The sequence below is a fragment of the Neoarius graeffei genome, chromosome 22 (genome assembly GCF_027579695.1).
Source record: "Neoarius graeffei isolate fNeoGra1 chromosome 22, fNeoGra1.pri, whole genome shotgun sequence".
Classification (NCBI taxonomy): Eukaryota; Metazoa; Chordata; class Actinopteri; order Siluriformes; family Ariidae; genus Neoarius; species Neoarius graeffei.
Window position 1 is genome coordinate 27,493,645 of NC_083590.1, and position 17,812 is coordinate 27,511,456.

General features: G+C 42.5%; 1 protein-coding gene across 3 annotated transcripts in view; it reads right to left on the bottom strand.

Annotated features, from left to right (window-relative positions):
- kpna6 (karyopherin alpha 6 (importin alpha 7)) overlaps positions 1–17,117 on the bottom strand; it is a 71,369-nt gene extending 54,252 nt beyond the window's left edge. For all 3 annotated transcript variants that reach the window (XM_060904701.1, XM_060904700.1, XM_060904699.1), the window contains exons 1-2: positions 17,019–17,117; positions 1,982–2,115 (exon numbers count right to left, since the gene is read on the bottom strand). In XM_060904701.1, coding sequence (XP_060760684.1) covers positions 1,982–2,115; positions 17,019–17,022 — 138 coding nt within the window. In that variant the 5' untranslated portion in view covers positions 17,023–17,117. The remainder of the gene's footprint in view (positions 1–1,981; positions 2,116–17,018) is intronic.
- Positions 17,118–17,812: the final 695 nt, after the last annotated feature.

Consider the following 17,812-nt stretch of genomic DNA (forward strand, 5'->3'; position numbering starts at 1 on the left):
ACTCCGTATGGAGAATGAGTGGCCCAGTCATCAGATTTCTCTGCTGGATATGCTCGCCTCAGCAGCAACATCTTGCCCTTACGTAGAAGCAGTGAATAAACGAAGAACTGAAAGTCAGATTGTTTCAAAACGACCGGCCACAAGGTTGGCCTTCAAGAAGTGAGAACACAGACGGATAAGCTCCGACTCTCATTTGGGTACATCACAAAAACACCACGTTGTTTACCTGCATTTAGATTAATATGTGTAACTTGTATTGTGTGTTTAAGTTACCGGTATGAGATTATTTAATTTGCTTCAGAATGTGATTCTCAGTTTCTGATTATTTAATTAGCCTTCTAGGTTTTATCAGTGAAAACGCATGCATGTTTATGTATGTTGCATAAGTTATAACACCCATCCTGTTTTAATGAGAGTCACATGAGACTCTCAGTTCAATTCCTTCCAGTTCTCTAGACGGCTTTGTTCTCTAGCTTTATTTCATAACGTGGAGGCCTCCATGTTACTATCGGATTCACTTTCCGATGGTTTGAACTGATATGGTTCTTCGTGGATAGCGGTAGCATGTACACACACTCCGATTTCAGGACTATCACAGTCAGATGTATTACTATCTGAGGAATCTGAAGAATCTCCAGTAAATCTGAACGAACAGGCCATTACAACCAGTCTCGCCTGTCAAGTCTGGCTTTGGTCTATGGCATCGGTTCCCGCTGTGACGTCACGCACTCGGCTGGCTTGTTCAGCTCAAATGCCAACTTTGCGGCCGATTTTATCTCTAAAAATGTTTTATTCGTTTCACATTCATGCAGCATACAAGAGTCAAGGATGGAGATACTATCCATTCAGAAATGTATTTAAAAAAATAAAAGGTTCTGCGTATCTGCTTTAAGAGTTAAAGCAGTGCCTGGCTACAAAAAGTTTGAAGACCACCGTCGTTGTATAAAGTGTTATATTCTACAATCATATCCATATAAACATGACACCACAGATAACAGGCCACTTTCACATCCTGAGGACTTAAACATGACACGTTTTGTGCTGAATTCTTCTCAGGGTGAAAAAAACTGCTGCTGAGCAATTCCAGCGTTATGGACGTGACACTTGAACTCAAAATGGCAACAAATGACCCAGTGCATGTTTTATTGTCTCCCAGTATTTAAACAGGTGTTGCATATTTTAAGGCTGTACCATACTGGAGAAGTGATAGAACAAGAACAATTCCCATAGTACATCTAGGGCATGCCAGAAAATGCCAATAAAAGATGCGTTATGGATGTGACAGAAAAAGTATATCACTTTTCTTGGGTGACTGTACATTTTTATCAAACTCTGTGAAATTGTAAACCTAATGTCGAAATGGAGATATCCGTTTGATAGAGGGGTCCAAGGTGAATATTAAAAAATCTTTGTTTAAAATATTTTGTATTTCATGCAGAGTTTCGGAAGGAAAAGTCAGCGTTATGGATGTGACGAAATTCCGTTATGGATGTGACGCGTATGAAATAGACATGGCATATGTTTAGAAAATCAGCAATTTAACCACCATAACCCTTTGAAAAACTCTCTAAATATCAGCTAAAACTATCAAAGTTCTTAAATAATATTTAGGATGGCTATTGTTTTGCTGTTTTGTGGATTTTAGCATACATTTCTGTGGCTTGTGGCAATAATATAGAATTGTACATGATCAAAGTTGATTTTAGCTTGGGGTTTACATTATAAGAAAGAAAGACTGACAGTGACGTATTAGTTTGGTTACAAATTGGTTCAACTTATTCACATCTGTAAAATACAGGCCTAGGTGAGATCTCTGGGAGTGGTTTTGATGCATTACATGTTGCTTTATTTTTGCATGGTGAGGTTGACATTTACATGGAATTGCCCTGCTCTGTATGGAATTAAACCCCGAGAGTAACCCACGTACAGGACGGGATCTGCTTCTTGTTCTCGTCTAAAACAAGGCTAACGAGTGCATTACCTGCTGTTCTCTTTTCTGTTTCCTCAGCTGAATGCCTTCCTCTTCTCGTCTCCGGCGCATCTCCTCCACGTTAAGGGCTTTGTTCTTGTAGCGGTTCATCCTGTAGTTATCCTTCGCAGGACTTGCTGACGGCTCTGACGAACAGAAGAGAGAAATGTGACCTGAATCTCCAAAAAAAAAAAAAAAAAAAAAAAAACACCCCCCCCCCCACCTTCCTGACATGATCGAAAAAAAGAAAGGGCTTTTTAAACAGGGTTTATAACTGCGAAAGTAACCATTTTATAAACTCTAATAATGCTTGAATAACATTAAATCAGGAATGGAACTGGAGCAGAAGAGGGGCATCAGTCGCACGGGGAGATTTTGCTTACGAAAGCAGTAACTGTTCACAGACGCACACGCTGTGCGAGCGATGTCGACCCGTACGTCAATGGCTACTACAGGACGAACAACAATCCTTTATCAGCACTCTCGAGAGCGGTGTGAAGAGAGTGTTTAGCAGTAATAGTCTGGAAACCCGGTCCGAACGAGCTCAGTCTGATACAACAGCTCTATTGTGAACTTCACACACACCACTGCGAGACGCGTCATCTAGGTGGAGTCTGTTTAAAGGACACAGACACCATCTCGGATATGATTAGATCGAAGCCACTGAAGTCCAGTTTTCAGGTCTGGGTAAAAGCGGCATCTCGTCATTGCCAGGCATTAACGATGATGGGGGGACGGACCCATTACGCACCTGATGTTCTTGTGTCACAGGTGAATAACTTCAAATTTTAAAATGTCATGAACCGGCCTGGAAGTGTATTCCCACGTCACAAGGAACACTGGGCAGCACCAATCTCTGTTTCCGCAGCCCTCGGCCTCTCGCTTATTATATAACTACGGTTACAGTGGGGTGAGGGCAAGTCAGGCTTTCGTCTAAACCGGGGAACAGGGGCGCTGTGCCCTCTTACCAAAATGCCAATTGAACCCCAAGTCACACTTAGGCCATGCACTTGTATGCTACTGCACAACATGCAATCTTTCTCAAAACGATCTTTTCTCCGTGAAAACATCCCAGCAACACCACGTGACAATGTGTCTGATCATCAAATACGTTATAATTACTCCAATCATAGTAGATACACCGCCAGACGGTGCAAAAACAATCCGAATTGGCGTTTTCCAGACTGAGGCGCCATGTTGTTTAGTTGTTTACTTGTCGCGGCTGCTCTCGCAAGATTTGACATGGGTTACATACAAGGTCAGCTGACTTGTAGAGCGAGATTTCTCGAGACTGAATGACCTTTCACCCACCGGCGCAGGAGCTTTTGACAGAAGTAGTTCGCGAGTTGTTTTTGTTGACACTTGGGCATTTAAAGATGTCATCCCTCGGCACGAAGCGGAAGAAAGCCAAAGACTGTCCGGGGCAGAAGATGATTACTTTTTTTTCAATGTTGACAATTTGTTACAATTTCCCTGTCAGATAGCCTCAGAATGTCCCACTGTAGCCTCAATTTTTCAAAGGCTTCGCGGGGGGACGGACGGACAGACAACCGGCACCCCCCCGGTCGCGTCACTCTCTCGCCATGGTGGGCGCCCTTGTACTAAATTTTTCTAGAAAAACCCCTGGCAAGTCCTTTGGTAACCGCGAGAGTTTGGCTCCCTACTAGCATCTGTATTGTGGTGTGCATCACCAGATGGCAGTAGGTACCATTTTTTTTTACTGTGTTTGGCATGACCTGGCTGCAAGTAGAACTCACAACCTCCTGGTTGAAAGGTGGGCACGTGAACCACTAGCCAGCTCGCAGTAAACACCAGAATACAGATGGGAAAGTCATAAGTTGTTCAAATTCCAGCATCGCCAAGTTGTAACTGTTGGGGCCCTTGAGCCAAACCATCAACCCTCGACTGCTCAGTTATATAAATGAGATTAATGCAAATGCACCCTTCAGTTCACGTCACTGGATAAAGCTTCTGCCAAATACAAGAAATATAAATGTAAATTGAAGCACTCCTAAATTTTTCATTAAAGCTAGACCGCCTTTCAGATTTTTCAAGTGCAAGTCATAAGAATCTTCCCCAAAACCCAATTTTTTTTTTGTTTAATGGACCGAAAGCTACTGAATTCGAATCACAGACTTCCAATTTTATTTGTTTTTTTTTCAAATAGAACAATTAGTGAACTTAAGGCCACGTGGCCCTAAATACTCCATTATTTTTTCCTGCTTCACCATGACCCAATTCAAGATCCTACATCATGCATCACGTGGTGGGCTTTCGCCGTTTGCGCAAGGCATTGTGAGATACAAATTTGAATGAGAACAAGTGTTGCCAGGCAAAACAAACCTCACCCAGTCGCACTTATGATGAACATGAAGGAAGATATAGCGGGAAGAAGGGGGGAGGGGGGACAAAAACAAAACACGATTTTGACCTTTTGGGTGACCTTGACCTTGCGTGAGAACATACTTGGCCAATAAACATGGTTCTGATTCTCTGCTGCTCTCAGCCAATCAGAACACACCATACTGCACGATTGTTACACTCCGACACCATGACCACCCAGTGGCTACCGCCTCTATATGAAGCAGTAGTCACAAAAACCTTGACCTTGACTGGATGACCCCCAAAATGTTGGAGATTCTATTTGATACCAATGCCCATCTGTCCTGAAAGTTTCATCAAGACTAGTCCAGCCATTTTCCTGGAACATAATTAACAAAAAACAAAAAAACAAAAAAACAAAAACAAAAAAAAAACCACACCACCGAAAACAATACCTCGCCCCCTGGCGGACTCCGTCCCGGGCGAGGTAAAAATGGAGGGTGCGAGTGTGCGAAATAAACGTGAAAAACTGACTACAGTAACGGAAAGTGAGAAGAAAAGTCGTTATGTTATATACGAAGGAAAGGAAACGCAGGACCAAACTAATAAATATCGGCAGTCAGCGAGCACCTCGGTGTGATCAGCTGTTCGTTTAGCGACGGAACGATGGAACGGTCAGTGCACGCTCAAAGGTAAACCTGTGCATGCGCAGCATACAGACTTCCTCTGTCTGCTCGACGCGAGCGATTTCATGCACGTTATTTGCTCAGGAATCCTCTCAAATTAAATAACTTCCCAACCACAGAATGGCCTGGGTGGGGTTTTTATAATTAAAAAAAAAACAAAAAAAAACCCCACAAATAAACGTACATCACAATGACCAAATTTTTAGAGGGGACTAAATTTCACCGGTATTATGAAATTGAAAGGCCGTCAACTTTTAACTGGTCAGAAATACACAAGTGTAAAAACAGTAAACAAAGCTCTATTAAATACATAAGTTTCAAAGCAATTCAGCGTCTCAATGCTCTAACAAAACGATATGAACAAAAACTAACAAAAGCAGACGTATATTAGCATCCGCATGTATTAAAAAAAAAAAAAAGTTATGAAAACAAAATTACTCAAAACGAAGATTAGTATTCAAATCGTAAGAACGTTACAATAGTCATGTCGTAATAAAATGTAATGTTCATAATTAATTATGTCTTTAGACCAGTCTTGAATGTTTCATATGAGGGGAAGGGAAAAATAAATAAATAAATAAATAGGGTACCCTGTGTGTCCATGTGGCTACTGCTTATAAATAAAAGAGAGTTTTCTGATCCCATGTCCATACAGTAAATATAGCATGTGTATTAACTATGAGGCAGCAGCCACAAAAATGAAACGTAATCCAAAAATTAACAAGTAGTAAAATATACCAAGTGTCTGTTCTTTACATTATTCTACCCTCACCTTACAGTTTTCAAAACTGAAACCTCCAAACCGAGGCTGACATACACACGCTGTCGCCATGACCCAAACTCTAATTTACCAGAAATAGCCTGGCGCTAGAGCTCAGTGGCCTCAACAGGGCTCTACATTAACTTTTGAAACCACTTGTCCTGTCGGGCAAGTTGAAAGGAAATGTACTTGTCCGAATGTGAAGTTAAGTTGACTTGTCCGAAGAAAAATTTAAAAAAAAAAAAAAAAAAAAACTATTTGTAATAAACTAATTTCACCAGAATTACTTTAACAATCTAGTCACTGCAGAAAAAAATTGGACTCAATCATTAATTTGAGAAATTGAAAACCAGAAAATTAAAATTATACAGTATTTTCATTTTTAAATTATCAACTTGGAATATATCTCCTCCACTGATTAATTGTTTAATTATTCATTGTGGCTCCTGTATGGTATTTAATGGTTGCGATGAAAGTTGCGGTGTTTAGGTTTTTGTTGCGATTACATTGCGGGAGGAAGTGAAAGTTGCGAGAAATTGTTGCGATTTTCTCTTTTTGTGATTAAAATTGAGTGATATGTTAAATATTATTACCGAAAAACTATTGATTAAAAAAACAAGACACTGAGAAATGGTCCTATAAACAACTTTACCAATATAAAAGATTACCAGGACTACAAAAATGCAGAAAAATAGGCTTTACTTATCCAAATGCACCTGTTGGTTCAAAAGTTAAAGTGCAGAGAACCTCACAGCACAACATGAAGTTACCTTAAAATATAATATAAATGCCTCAGCTTTCATGTAAGAAAAAAAAAAAACTATTAATACTAGTACTGTGTGCAGGCAGTCTCTCCTGAAGACTAAATTAAACAATAATTATAAACTAATTAAATAAATGGCTCAGGCTTCATAGAAGAAAAAAAAAAAACCGTTTGAACAGAATCTCACAGTATGATGCTGAAGCTGCCTAAACAATGGAAAATAAAATACCATTTTGGCAAAAATGTTGGCATCCATTAATTTCTTGTATTAAGTAAAAAAAATAAAGTGCACACAGTGCTTCACTGTAAACATAACACTTTCAGTAACAGAATTTAAACCTACATAAACACTGACTCGCACATGCTGCTTCTCTTGAACGTATACACGGAAGTAAGGTGGAAGGTAGTTTGTTGACATCACCTCAAGACAACGTCAACGATTGGTCAAATTTGCGGAAAAGTTGCGGTGATTGGATATAATTGCAACACCGCCCTGAATTCGCAGGGATTGGTTGAATTTGCGTTGAAGTTGCAAATCGCAACATCGCGAAATCCTGGAGGGTCTGTTAAACGACCGTTTACTTTTCAGCTCAAATACACAAAGCGGTATTGGCCGGTTTCGCAAGCGGAATATTGCGCATGTGCACATCGCTCTTTCCGAATAGAAACTTCCGGCGATTCATCAAAACAATATGTCGAGTGAGATGCTTCAGAAATCATGTGAATAAACTGATAAATTTGATATGTAACCCGAGTATTTTGGCACTTGTCCGATCGGACAAGTAACTGAGACGATGAACTTGTCAGACACAAAGGATCACTTGTCCCGGACAAGCGGATAACCGTTAATGTCGAGCCCTGCTCAATACCCTTTTTGACAACTTCCTGTAACAACTCGGAAGTGCGTCACATCTCCATCACACATGGGACCGCTGACTGAAGAAGGCGAGGAAATGGGGACGACCTGGAGTACATTTTAAAGTGCACATCATGGGTAAATTCAGGAGCGAGATCAATGTAATTCACCTATTTTATATTAAACTTGTCAAATATCCGTCACATTTTGCACAATTTTTTTTACCTTGCGCAATACCAGAAAAATTCAGTTGAAATCAAGCCATTTGAGGCGAATTGGTCCGCCTCTGAAAAAACTTGGCATTTGGATTTCCCAGCAAACGTTGATTTTCGTGACGTCGCGTGCGGGACGCCTCCCTCTGAATCCTGCGTCAGCGCTGGTTTATGAGAAAACGACCTGGTGGTTTTCTGCAAATTTCTTCAACGTTATCACGTAATTATTAAAATGGTTAACAGATGTATCGTAGGAGGGTGTAGCAACACCAATCTTGATGGGATTAGTACTCATCGTTTCCCAAAAGACCGGACAATGAGAGAGAAATGGGAGCGCTTGGTCTACACAGGCTGTGCACTGAAACCGTGCAAAGCTCGCGCAGCCTGCTGGCGCTTCCGCAGGTGACGTCACGAATCTGGCTCCAGACTCCCTTGGGATTTTTCCAGATGCGTTTTATTTTATTTTTTTCTGCTGTAGACAGATGGCCTTGTGCAAAATTACCCTTCTGGACGAGTGTGTAAAGGGACAAACAAACAAAAAAAAAAAGGTCCAGAATATGCAAACCAGAACGCACGTTCCCTCGGTAATAAGCATGAACATGTCTGAAAGCGATTTCTTTAGTCTAGTCCATTTATTTAGAACGGTGAACCGAATTGTATGGAGCACTTGCATGTGACGTCACAGCCGATCCAGATTGTGACAGACGCCATCTTGTCGGTCAAACGCCATATTTCCGCCTTCTACTTCTACTTCTGCTTTTACTTCTACCTTTTCTTCTGGAAAACCCTACTATATACAATTCTACTACAACAGCTGCGGCTACAAGCTCTCTCTACCTGTGCACGTTTATGTTTGTGTGTATTTTTGCGTGTTGTTCGTCTGTACCGGACTTCAATATCCACTACAACGTTATGGACTTTGGACATTGGTTTCCAGCAGAAAATGACGGTTTGTAGCGGTTCCCATCGCATGCACAACATTCCGGACAAGATAGCGAGACCAGCGGGGTCTCCGTGGATTGTTATCGGAAGCAAAGCGAAGGAGGCGGCGTCGAGAGCAGAAGCAAAAGCGAGGCTACAGGCAGAGCCGGCCTGTTGACTAAGCTCAGAAAACAGCCACTCAAACCTCCACTGCTAAGCCTCTACCTCTCCAACGCCAGATCCATGTAAACAAGACGGACGATTTGGAATTACAGCTGGAATTACCTTATTCTATTCTATAATCGGCTGGTCAGTGCTATACTCAATACTTAAGTGACTTACCCGTCCAATGAGGATTCTTGTTTACAAGATGCCACATCTGAGTCGCTGACAAATCCTTAATTTCTGTAAAGAAAACTGTCCAGAGATTTATAAGCACGCAGTGCTTCACCACTGAACAGCGAGGGAAAGTTAATGAGGTAATTATACACGTCCGGGTATTCCGCTGGCAGTTCAAAATCCGGTCGTGAAAACTCCGTCCGGTAATCCATAAGGGTCACAAATCTGTAGATTGTTTATTTTAGACATATATCTAGTTATCTGTTCATTAGAAAAATGAGCCGTGTAGTCCGTCGGTTGAAATTGATCCATTCTGTACACGAGTGCAGCAGTATGCAGCTGTGTTTTTGACCGACAAGATGGCGGTTGTGTACTTTCCGGTCACGTGACTGCAAGATCTCTATACGCTCACTGGCCATTTTAATAAGAACACCTGTATGCACATGCACGATTGTTACACTCACTAATTCTTATAACACGACGACATAGTGGCTCTGCGTCTATATGAGGCAGGAGGCACAAAAAAGGTTTAACCATAGAAGGGGGGGAAAAAAAAAAAAAAAAAAGACAAAATGGTGCTGGCACTCAATACATGATTCGTTTTACTGACTAGTTCTGTGCGTCTACATCCAGCTTTAATTTTCCCTCCCCCATCATTGAAAACATCACATTTCTGCTGTACTTTGGCTCAGTTTTTGCATTGAGTATCCACACACAAAAAACAACCCGTGCCCTGCAATCCAGCCCAACACACACCATGCCCGATTCACTTCCTGCAGTGGGATTGATTCAGGATCGACTCGCTTTCTCAGACTGCAACCGGACCGAGTCACCTTTCAGACAGACAGTCTCGGTATATCTGCTCCATCTTCCTCTTTCGACGTGGTGTCTGCGTTCTCTCTTCCAGGCAGATTCATGACAACGGAGCAGTTTAACTTTCTAAATCACTGCCTCGGAGCACGAGCCCATCAGGTGTGTCGAGCGTTTTATAGCAACTGCCTTACTTAAGAAGTTCAACACACTTCACCATTTTACTGAATGACTTTGGACCGTCACATGAAACAGGAAGCCATGGATGACCGCTTAAAATATTCTCAGCGCATCACATGAACTTAAATGGGGGGGGGGGAAACATTTGGTTTGATAAACATTACTAGGAATGCCACGGATTATGATTTGCCAAAACGTTCTTGTTTTTTAAAATTTGGAAAAAAGTACTTCGTGCAAACGAGCTCCAAAAAACAAACATTTTCCCCACCATGCATTATCAAGAGTGCCAATATTTCTGGACCTGTCCATAATCCTCACTATACTCCGTGGCTAAAGACTATCATGACTCAGCACGTTCCTGTTAAGTACGGCTGGTAACTCGACTGCTGAGTCACCTTCCTAAGAGACAGAGACGGGTCAAAAGGTTTTCCACGTTACAGATTTAGTTTACCAGTAAAGCAAGAGCTCAGCGAGTGCAGCGTTACAGTTACACAATCACATGCACCTCGAAAATAGCAGCGTGGCGTCGGCTTCAGTCACCGGAGCCATGCCGCTGAAGTCAGGCTCTTAAAACAGACTCAGATACAAGAAAAGCTAAACATCCGTCTCTCTCTCTCTCTCTCTCTCTCTCTGGGTAAACAAGTTATTACAATTCTGTTAATTTCTCAAATCTGATTGTCAACAGTTGTTGATTAATTCTCTCGACAGTAGTGCCAGCTACAATAGGTTTACATACTGTTCTAGTTAGTATCATGGTTGCATTGCGCTACTGTACCACTGATTATTTTCCTACAACAGCACCCCCCCCTTGTGTTTTATTCCTCAACAAAAGGTCTAAGAGGATTAACTACAGGATAAATCAAAGGTGGGGTGGAGCGCAAGGGATCACGTCTTGGTGATATTAGCATGAAAGTTGAAGGACTACAGCGCTGCCGCATCGCTCCCTTTAGGTAGACATGAAGCAAGAGCGAAGCCTCATCGTGGACCTGCACGCTGTTGTCTGTTTCTTTGTGAAACATTAAAGTGCATATCACGGGTAAATTCAGGAGCGAGATCAATGTAATTCTCCTATTTTATATTAAACTTTGGTCAAATATCTGTCACATTTTGCGCAATTTAACCTTCCAGAAAAATTCAGTTGAAATCAAGCCATTTGAGGCGAATTGGTCCACCTGTGAAAAAACTTGGCATTTGGATTTCCCGGCAAACGTTGATTTTCGTGACGTCGTGTGCGGGACGCCTCCCTCTGAATCCTACGTCAGCGCTGGTTTGTTTATGAGAAAATGACCTGCTGGTTTTCTGCAAATTTCTTCAACGTTATCGCGTAATTATTAAAATGGTTAACAGATGTATCGTAGGAGGGTGTAGCAACACCAATCTTGATGGGATTAGTACTCATCGTTTCCCAAAAGACCGGACAATGAGAGAGAAATGGGAGCGCTTGGTCTACACAGGCTGTGCACTGAAACCGTGCAAAGCTCTCTCAGACTGCTGGCGCTTCCACAGGTGACGTCACGAATCTGGCTCCAGACTCCCTCGGGATTTTTCCAGACGCGTTTTATTTTATTTTTTTCTGCTGTAGACAGATGGCCTTGTGCAAAATCCCCTTCTGGATGAGTGTGTAAAGGGACATACTTTCATATAAAAAAAAATAAAAATAAATAAATTGGTCCAGAATATACACTAACACAAAACAACTGGTCATTTGACCAGTCAAGTGGTTTCACTTTCGAACAACTGATGAGCTTTTATTTAAAAAAAAAAAAAAAAAAACCCTCACACACGACCACAGACTGAAAAGCTGGCACGACGAGAACAACTGCTGACATGGCGTTTCAGAGACGACAACTTATGCCAGGATCAGACTACATGAGCGCAGCCTGATTTTGACACAATTTAGTTATAGGCAACAAATTTCCATCGTCAGACCTGAAGAATATAAAAATGAGGTCCCACCTAATAGCGGAGCTTCCATTCAAATGAAAACACACACGCACGCGACAGATGTACTTATGTCAATTTCATCACGAGAAAAATTTCTCCAAACTCACATGCATATTATTCTTATTACTATAAACTAATGTGCTTTACGGATTTATAACAAAATGTTTTGAAATAAAAAAAAAAAAAAAAAGACACGATTCATGAAAACACCGAGTGGATTCAGGTCAACTTATCAGATCCCAAAGGATTTCGCAGCGATTTCAAAATCAAACATTGTTACAACCCCAATTCCAAAAAAGTTGGGACAAAGTACAAATTGTAAATAAAAACGGAATGCAATGATGTGGAAGTTTCAAAATTCCATATTTTATTCAGAATAGAACATAGATGACATATCAAATGTTTAAACTGAGAAAATGTATCATTTAAAGAGAAAAATTAGGTGATTAAATTTCATGACAACGACACATCTCAAAAAAGTTGGGACAAGGCCATGTTTACCACTGTGAGACATCCCCTTTTCTCTTTACAACAGTCTGTAAACATCTGGGGACTGAGGAGACAAGTTGCTCAAGTTTAGGGATAGGAATGTTAACCCATTCTTGTCTAATGTAGGATTCTAGTTGCTCAACTGTCTTAGGTCTTTTTTGTCGTATCTTCCGTTTTATGATGCGCCAAATGTTTTCTATGGGTGAAAGATCTGGACTGCAGGCTGGCCAGTTCAGTACCCGGACCCTTCTTCTACGCAGCCATGATGCTGTAATTGATGCAGTATGTGGTTTGGCATTGTCATGTTGGAAAATGCAAGGTCTTCCCTGAAAGAGACGTCGTCTGGATGGGAGCATATGTTGCTCTAGAACCTGGATATACCTTTCAGCATTGATGGTGTCTTTCCAGATGTGTAAGCTGCCCATGCCACACGCACCAATGCAACCCCATACCATCAGAGATGCAGGCTTCTGAACTGAGCGCTGACAACAACTTGGGTCGTCCTTCTCCTCTTTAGTCCGAATGACACGGCGTCCCTGATTTCCATAAAGAACTTCAAATTTTGATTCGGCTGACCACAGAACAGTTTTCCACTTTGCCACAGTCCATTTTAAATGAGCCTTGGCCCAGAGAAGACGTCTGCGCTTCTGGATCATGTTTAGATACGGCTTCTTCTTTGAACTACAGAGTTTTAGCTGGCAACGGCGGATGGCACGGTGAATTATGTTCACAGATAATGTTCTCTGGAAGTATTCCTGAGCCCATTTTGTGATTTCCAATACAGAAGCATGCCTGTATGTGATGCAGTGCCATCTAAGGGCCCGAAGATCACGGGCACCCAGTATGGTTTTCCGGCCTTGACCCTTACGCACAGAGATTCTTCCAGATTCTCTGAATCTTTTGATGATATTATGCACTGTAGATGATGATATGTTCAAACTCTTTGCAATTTTACACTGTCGAACTCCTTTCTGATATTGCTCCACTATTTATTGGCGCAGAATTAGGGGGATTGGTGATCCTCTTCCCATCTTTACTTCTGAGAGCCGCTGCCACTCCAAGGCTACGTTTACATTACGTCGAATCAGCAGATCATCAGATTAACGTTCTTAAAACGATTCGCGTTTACACTAAAACCGTTAGCCGTGCACACAGCAACACCAATACGCGGATACGCTCGGCTCCGCAGGCATCCTGCGCTCCAAATCACTCCGCCCTGAACAGCGAGTGCCCTCTGGAGGGTGTGCACTCCGGCCCTGCGCAGCTCACAGAGCGCGCGAGTGAAGTGAACAAGCCACGATTCGGGACTGAGCCGCTGTGTGTGAGATCCCAGCGCATATCACTTATTACTTGCAAGTGGAAGGATGGCAAGCCTAAAGACAATCATAACTACACAATGGGCAGTATTTGCATCAGTATTTGCAGTATTTTCATACTTTTATACTCTTTAATGAAAGGTGATACAAGGCGGAAGTCTGCGCCGTTTTTCAGCAGTCGCGTCACATGACCAACGCCGGCGAATCAGGAAGGTGGATGTCACAGTGACGTTGTCCAATGAGACGCCAGCTAGAGCTCAGCACAGCGTATCCGCGTATTCTCAATGTTTACACAGCACCGGAGCTGATACGATCTAGATTGAATACGTGGACGCTGGCGGATTCCCGTTTCCCCGCTTTTTCAGGGGGGTTAATGTAAACGGACAGTGCATCCGCGAAGAAAACGAGACAGATACGGTCTAGTGTAAACGTAGCCCAAGATGCTCTTTATATACCCAGTCATGTTAATGACCTATTGCCAATTGACCTAATGAGTTGCAATTTGGTCCTCCAGCTGCTCCTTTTTTGCACCTTTAACTTTTCCAGCCTCTTATTGCCCCTGTCCCAACTTTTTTGAGATGTGTTGCTGTCATGAAATTTCAAATGAGCCAATATTTGGCATGAAGTTTCAAAATGTCTCACTTTCGACATTTGATATGTTGTCTATGTTCTATTGTGAATACAATATCAGTTTTTGAGATTTGTAAATTATTGCATTCCGTTTTTATTTACAATTTGTACTTTGTCCCAACTTTTTTGGAATCGGGGTTGTATTAAATTAAATTCCTACAACTCATCATTTCTATTAATTCATTTTTTACACGTTTTCTCTCTCTTTCAGCTTGTCACTTTTCTTATGAAAGATTTCTTCACCTTTCTCTCGCTCCTTCACGTCATCTTTCCTTTTCTTCCTCGTTCAAAACTATTTTCCCAGTTTTGACTTCATCTTTCTCTCCTTGCTGAACTTGTTCCGACATCTTTTTAAAAGAAGTTTGGAAAAATGATGATTGTGTTGCGCTGTTTGAGCTGTTCTCGTGGAAAAACCTGATAAATATGAAATTATCTGTAGACAAAAACAAGTTATGCAGGCGCACTCACACTTCTAGTTCACGCCAAAATCAAACAGCCAATCAGAATCACGAGGGGCGGGGACGGCTGGATGGACGTACACGGCTGGGATCCCTGTGTCTCCATGAAAAATCAACTCGATGGGTTAGCAGAGTTTATGGAGCGCCGCTAAAAATTGTATTGTCAGAGTGCAATACAAGTAAACAGCAGCGATATGGCATCTGGGATGAGAAGTCTAGCGTACGAGAATTCTCTCTCATCACCTAGTTCAATAGCTCTTTCGGACATGCTCCTTGATTGGCAATTTCTTAACCCTCCTCCCCGACGATGTGAATGATGATTGGTCAGGATCAAAACTCGTAGTGGTGCCAGTCTCCTGACCAAGACACGGCAAGAATTTATGGCACTATGATTGTCTAATCAAATCAGACATGATGACCATCAGGAAAGAAAAATATTGTGTAGTTTGATCCCGGTTAATACCAGGTGAGGGCGGCACGGTGGTGTAGTGGTTAGCGCTGTCGCCTCACAGCAAGAAGGTCCTGGGTTCGAGCCCCGTGGCTGGCGAGGGCCTTTCTGTGTGGAGTTTGCATGTTCTCCCCGTGTCCGCGTGGGTTTCCTCCGGGTGCTCCGGTTTCCCCCACAGTCCAAACACATGCAGGTTAGGTTAACTGGTGACTCTAAGCCCATGTTTACATTAGACCGTATCAGCGGATCATCAGATTAACATTTTTAAAACGATTAGTGTGCACACAGCAACGCCAATACATGGATACGCCCGGCTCCGCAGGCATCCTGCGCTCCAAATCACTCCGCCCTGAACAGCGAGTGCCCTCTGGAGGGTGCGCACTCCGGCCCTGCGCAGCTCACAGAGCGCGCAAGTGAAGTGAACAAGCCACGATTCGGGACTGAGCCGCTGTGTGTGTGATCCCAGCGCATATCACTTACCACTTGCAAGTGGAAGGATGGCAAGCCTAAAGACAATCATAAGTACACAATGGGCAGTATTTGCATCAGTATTTGCAGTATTTTCATACTTTTATACTCTTTAATGAAAGGTGATACAAGGCGGAAGTCCGCGCCGTTTTTCAGCAGTCGCGTCACATGACCAACGCCAGCGAATCAGGAAGGTGGATGTCACAGTGACGTTGTCCAGTGACGACGCCGGCTAGAGATCAGCACAGCGTATCCGTGTATTCTCAATGTTTACACAGCACCGGAGCTGACACGATCCGGATTGAATACGTGGACGCTGGCGGATTCCCGTTTCCCGGCGGTTTAATGTAAACGGACAGTGCATCCGCGAAGAAAACGAGACAGATACGGTCTAATGTAAACGTAGCCTAAATTGAGCGTAGGTGTGAATGTGAGTGTGAATGGTTGTCTGTGTCTACGTGTCAGCCCTGTGATGACCTGGCGACTCACCCGTAGTCAGCTGGGATAGGCTCCAGCTTGCCTGCGACCCTGTAGAACAGGATACAGCGGCTAGAGATAATGAGATGAGATGAGAGTACCAGGTAACGGTATTTCTGGACTTAGTGACTCTTCAGACCTTTTATCAACTTCATTTAAAAAAAAAAAAAACCCTGATGAAACTAGAAGAGCAGGGGTCAGCGATGGTCATCACGATGACTAATCACCACGTGAAATCAGCATAAGATCAAGCTATAATCTATTAAGTGTCTTCAGAAAAATACTCATGTGTTGTTACGCAATCAAGACTCAATTCATACGCAGATTAGCAATGACGTCATATGGGGACATTTTTAAAGCATGCATCAGCCACTTTCTCTTCTCACAAAACCAGCTTCATTCATCACACAGACTTTGCCTGTTGCTGATTCAGGTTAATCCCTGAATGTAATGTTATGTAATGTAAAGAATAGCAGGAATGTTTACTATTAAATTAAGTAACAATTTAGGAACAATGCTAACTATTCAAATATTTAGGCAATTAACTTGTGATTTCGTATAATTATTTTGCATTCTGACCGCAAACAGTTTGACATTAAATTACTAAAGTAACCGTAGGATTAAAAATAATAAAAAAAAAAAAAAACAAAAACACGCGTCCTTACAAAAATCTCCAGTATGACGCTAACTCGCTACACAAACAACACTGAGGCTGAATTCCAAACAACACCTTTCCTCCCTACATAGGGACACTAGGTTAAGAAAAAAATGATAGCTTTCACGCGCGACATAGTGGACTTCATGTCCACCACAGAGGCATTTGATGTTCCACCGAACTGCGCTAGCTAGCTCGCAGTAACCGTAGCTGCTAATGAGGCGGCTAAACGGCGCTAGCTATCTGTCAGCTTCAGGTCTACAAACCATAAAAATCACCCAAACGTGTGTAAAACCAGATCATAGGTTAACTTACCCATCGTGCTGCTTTACAAAGTAAGTAGTTTTAACACCCTGTGGTGATCGAAAGGAAATTATCTTCGCTCCCTCAGGCTCCTCAAGAACTCGCTCCTAACAAACAATATGTCGGAGAACTACGGAGCGCCCGAAAGGACGAACTTAACGAAACGAGTAACAGCGAGAACGACTTTGCGCATGCGCAGTCTAATTACGTTTGACAACTCATCTCATCTCATTATCTGTAGCCGCTTTATCCTGTTCTACAGGGTCGCAGGCAAGCTGGAGCCTATCCCAGCTGACTACGGGCGAGAGGCGGGGTACACCCTGGACAAGTCGCCAGGTCATCACAGGGCTGACACATAGACACAGACAACCATTCACACTCACATTCACACCTACGGTCAATTTAGAGTCACCAGTTAACCTAACCTGCATGTCTTTGGACTGTGGGGGAAACCGGAGCACCCGGAGGAAACCCACGCAGACACGGGCAGAACATGCAAACTCCGCACAGAAAGGCCCTCGCCGGCCACGGGGCTCGAACCCGGACCTTCTTGCTGTGAGGCGACAGCGCTAACCACTACACCACCGTGCCGCCCGACAACTGTTCCAATAAATTAGTAAACATTCTTAAGGTGATGTGAGAGGAATGTGAATCATTCCGGACTGTACATTTAACTAAAATCAATTTGGGTCGAAAAAATAAAAGTGCAAGTCATAATCTTGTGTAAAAATGTGCAGTAAAAAAAAAAAAGAATTAACAGATATAGACATGGGGCGGCACGGTGGTGTAGTGGTTAGCGCTGTCGC